Here is a 3997-nt window from a genome sequence, read left to right on the forward strand (position 1 = left end):
CACCACAGACATGACTAAATATGAGCTAACAGAGTCCACAAAAACCCTGCAGAGAGAATCTGATGATGAAACAGAACTGAAAATGACCACAGTAACGGATGTAATCATCGATGCATTAGAAGACACCCTGCTGTCGGATTCAGAACAACACAGTTCAGAAAATACTCCAGAATCAGGAACTGGCTCATCTGAAGGCATGCTTTCAGGTCTGACTGTTTGTGAGTTACTTGGAGAATCACTAGAGATTGATTGGGGATGTTTTGAGGAGATCCACACTAAGCTACACCATCCTCAAACTCCTGCAGAAGAGCGAGCAGAAAGAGATGCTGAACACGACACTGAAACTCTAATACAAACAGACAAACCCGAGCTCTCGCTCAAAGAACATGTTGAATTCAGAACTGGAACAAAGATCCGTTCAGGAGACGAGGAAGCAGAAGCCTTTGAGATAGAAAGTCAATCACCTGTCATCAGAAATGTTACTTTGCATCCACACAAGCTTCTTGAGTTCACAGAAGGACAATGCAAATCGTCTCAAGGAACAATGGACACATTCAGTGAAACGCAGAGAGATTCAAGCATGTCTGAAACCACTGAAACTGCAGAGCACATTTCAGATGTCAAACCAGTATCAACGAGGTCTTTGAGCCCAGCAGAGCTTCTGGAGGAACTGCTAGATCTGCAGGGCGAATCAGAGACAGATGTGGCCAAGACCACTTTAGAGTATTTAGAAGAAATGACAAATCAAGTCTTGAAGGAAATGATAGAAACAGAGTGTAACTTGGTGCAAAAAACAGAACCTTTGGTAGGACTTTCAACAGAAGAACCTGGTGATGCAGAACATCAAGCACCTGCACAGTGTGTGTCAGAAGATGCTTCTGTCCTGGAAGAAGAACAGACGTTATTAGCTCAGACAGTGGACAGTAGGGTGGAAATCGCAAGCAGTGAAAAACATATTAGTTCACCGGCGTGTGAAAGCACTGAAGCTGATGGACGTCATGAGCGGATGCAGAAGTCCATCGCTGGAGAAACAGTGTTGAGAAGTCATGAGGACTTGATGGAAGTTAGCAGACCTGGGATGAAAAGAGGATTTGATCGAGTGAACAAAGACCTTCCAGAGGAGAAGATGGAAAGAAAATTTGATCTAATCCTGCAGGTAATATAGAATATTTTGTTGAGTAAAATCTCGTCCTACCATCAAGCTTAACCTAAACCTTAAAGAGCTGATTATCCTTAGGCTTTTGAGGACTCATCTTTAGACTTCAGCGCTCAGAAGTCTAGAATTGCTGTGAAGAATCCACTCGTCCGGCCACCTAAAGACACCAGAAAGCTGCTCTTCAGAGCCTCGGTCGAACCTTCAGATCTCCGTCAGACGACCCTGCTCTCCGCTCCAAACAAATGCATGATTGGATTTAAACTCCCAGGTATTGACCAAATTAAAACCTTCATCAAAAGTATGTTCAAATGTGTTATACTTTAAATCAGTCCATTATTGGCGTATGTTTGCTGGATTGTTTTCAGGGCTGGGCTCGTGGCTGCCAGAAGCAGAGAGAACACCACAGACACAGGTGCACAAGCACAGCATTACACGCCAGAAACTATACTATACTGTACTATATTATACTGTACTATACTGTACTATACTATACTATACTATACTATACTATATTACAACAAATGGATAAAAACAGGCAAGATTTCTGCACTCCACAAAATCATGCCATGGATTGGGATGAACTATTTATATATATATATTTTCAATTTAAATAATATTTTCTAAATGCATTTGTTCAAATTGCTTAGAATCAACAAAAATCTGTTAATTGCAAAAATACATTTATTATGTTAATGAATATTGTTAGATGTGGAAAAAGCAATAATCAATTTAAAGTTCATTTGAGTTAATATGAAGCAGATTGAAAGATTTTGGATTTATTGATGATAAACATATAAACCTGCTCTCTGTGTATTTTGAACACATTCAGCTTATTAGTACTATGACAGAAACCTTGCCTGCTTCATTCATGGGTGAATTATACAATTCAACAAATATGCATCACAATAAGTTAAATGGCTGGAAATGTTATTTTCAGTTCAAATACATCAATCCTGATTATAATTATTATTATTATTAAACATATTATTATTATTTGAGTGTATCAAAATATATGTCAGTTATTTTATGTGTAGATGTTTTGTAAAAGAACTGTGTTTTTCGCAGCAAAAGTCAGTTGCAGTAACAGAGGACTCAGCTAAACCCAAATGGACACCGCCTAGGCATCCTGGGTATGGCCTTTAATTCAATATGAATTATTCATTTTATTTTATATTGTTTCAAAACATATTTTATGTTGTTTTGTGCAGCATGGGGAGCCCCTTCATGATGGCAGAACTCAAAAACAAACTCAAGAAGCCAGTCCAGGAATAATATTTCATTACATCATGATTTTCAGATGCCTTTTTTTTTTTTTTTTTTGTCTTAATCAAGCACTATGCAGCCTGGAAAATAACTTCTACTGCAGCACAGCAATTCATTTTACTTCCACTATTTTGTTTGCTTGGGACAAAATGAAAATCTAAGCTGCAAACACACATTTCTCATGCAACAGTTTAACTGAGCTTATCAGCATTTATACTATGTCTGTATTTACTTATATAAAAAAAGAGGAAAATTATTACAAACTAAATATTAATAAACATTTTTGCACTTTTTTGCAGAACTTAAACTCTCTGTGACTGTAGTTCAGCAGTCATAGCCAATATGTATCACTAGGGAGCAGCAGAGAGTCTCTGCTGTTGTTTTGTCTCTGAAGAGCATGAGTCAGTGGCTGTCATTTGTATCATATTTAATAGTAATTTATTGCTATTTGTTATTTTTATATTGTACTTTTTTTCGTCATCACTTGCTCTGTGTATACGTATTTGAAAAATATTGTATGTAAACAATCATGGCAATAAATACTTGGGATAGAATGTACTGTATGACTAGAGTGCAGTAGTTCGCTCGCCGTTATGTATCGCTCCGCCACTGGAGGGCAGCAGTAGTTCGCTCGCCGTTATGTATCACTCCGCCGCTGGAGGGCAGCAGTAGTCTGCTCGCTGTTATGTATCACTCCGCCGCTGGAGGGCAGCAGTAGTCCGCTCGCTGTTATTGTATCACTCCGCCGCTGGAGGGCAGCAGTAGTCCGCTCGCTGTTATGTATCACTCCGCCGCTGGAGGACAGCAGTAGTCCGCTCGCTGTTATGTATCACTCCGCCGCTGGAGGGCAGCAGTAGTCCGCTCGCTGTTATCTATCGCTCCGCCGCTGGAGGGCAGCAGTAGTCCGCTCGCTGTTATGTATCACTCCGCCGCTGGAGGGCAGCAGTAGTCCGCTCGCTGTTATGTATCACTCCGCCGCTGGAGGGCAGCAGTAGTACGCTCGCTGGTATGTATCACTCCGCCGCTGGAGGGCAGCAGTAGTCCGCTCGCTGTTATGTATCGCTCCGCCGCTGGAGGGCAGCAGTAGTCCGCTCGGTGTTATGTATCGCTCCGCCGCTGGAGGGCAGCAGTAGTCCGCTCGCTGTTATGTATCACTCCGCCGCTGGAGGGCAGCAATAGTCCGCTCGCTGTTATGTATCGCTCCGCCGCTGGAGGGCAGCAGTAGACCGCTCGCTGTTATTGTATCACTCTGCTGCTGGAGGGCAGCAGTAGTCCGCTCGCTGTTATTGTATCACTCTGCCACTGGAGGGCAGCAGTAGTCCGCTCGCTGTTATTGTATCACTCCGCCGCTGGAGGGCAGCAGTAGTCCGCTCGCTGTTATGTATCACTCCGCCGCTGGAGGGCAGCAGTAGTCCGCTCGCTGTTATTGTATCACTCCGCCGCTGGAGGGCAGCAGTAGTCCGCTCGTTATTATGTATCACTCCGCCGCTGGAGGGCAGCAGTAGTCCGCTCGCCGTTATGTATCACTCCGCCGCTGGAGGGCAGCAGTAGTCCGCTCGCTGTTATGTATCACTCCGT

The 3997-nt window shown here is 43.0% G+C and overlaps 1 protein-coding gene across 1 annotated transcript; it reads left to right on the forward strand.

The window, feature by feature from the left end:
• The first annotated feature begins 470 nt into the window (after positions 1-470).
• Positions 471-2977, forward strand: LOC132122561 (uncharacterized). Its single transcript, XM_059532935.1, has 5 exons — positions 471-1156; positions 1238-1424; positions 1522-1568; positions 2222-2286; positions 2365-2977. The coding sequence occupies exons 1-5, from the start codon at positions 545-547 to the stop codon at positions 2426-2428; spliced, it is 975 nt and encodes a 324-aa protein (XP_059388918.1). The 5' UTR covers positions 471-544; the 3' UTR covers positions 2429-2977.
• The last annotated feature ends 1020 nt before the right edge of the window (positions 2978-3997 follow it).

The sequence above is a fragment of the Carassius carassius genome, chromosome 40 (genome assembly GCF_963082965.1).
Source record: "Carassius carassius chromosome 40, fCarCar2.1, whole genome shotgun sequence".
NCBI classification, from domain to species: domain Eukaryota; kingdom Metazoa; phylum Chordata; class Actinopteri; order Cypriniformes; family Cyprinidae; genus Carassius; species Carassius carassius.

What these genes read in the sequence shown, in the direction of transcription:
- LOC132122561 (XM_059532935.1), top strand. Translation starts at nt 545, where the DNA reads ATGGACACATTCAGTGAAACGCAGAGAGATTCAAGCATGTCTGAAACC. An exon ending in GATTGGATTTAAACTCCCAG is followed by an intron (nt 1,425 to 1,521) that starts GTATTGACCAAA and finishes GATTGTTTTCAG; the next exon opens with GGCTGGGCTCGTGGCTGCCA. An exon ending in AGAGAACACCACAGACACAG is followed by an intron (nt 1,569 to 2,221) that starts GTGCACAAGCAC and finishes TGTTTTTCGCAG; the next exon opens with CAAAAGTCAGTTGCAGTAAC.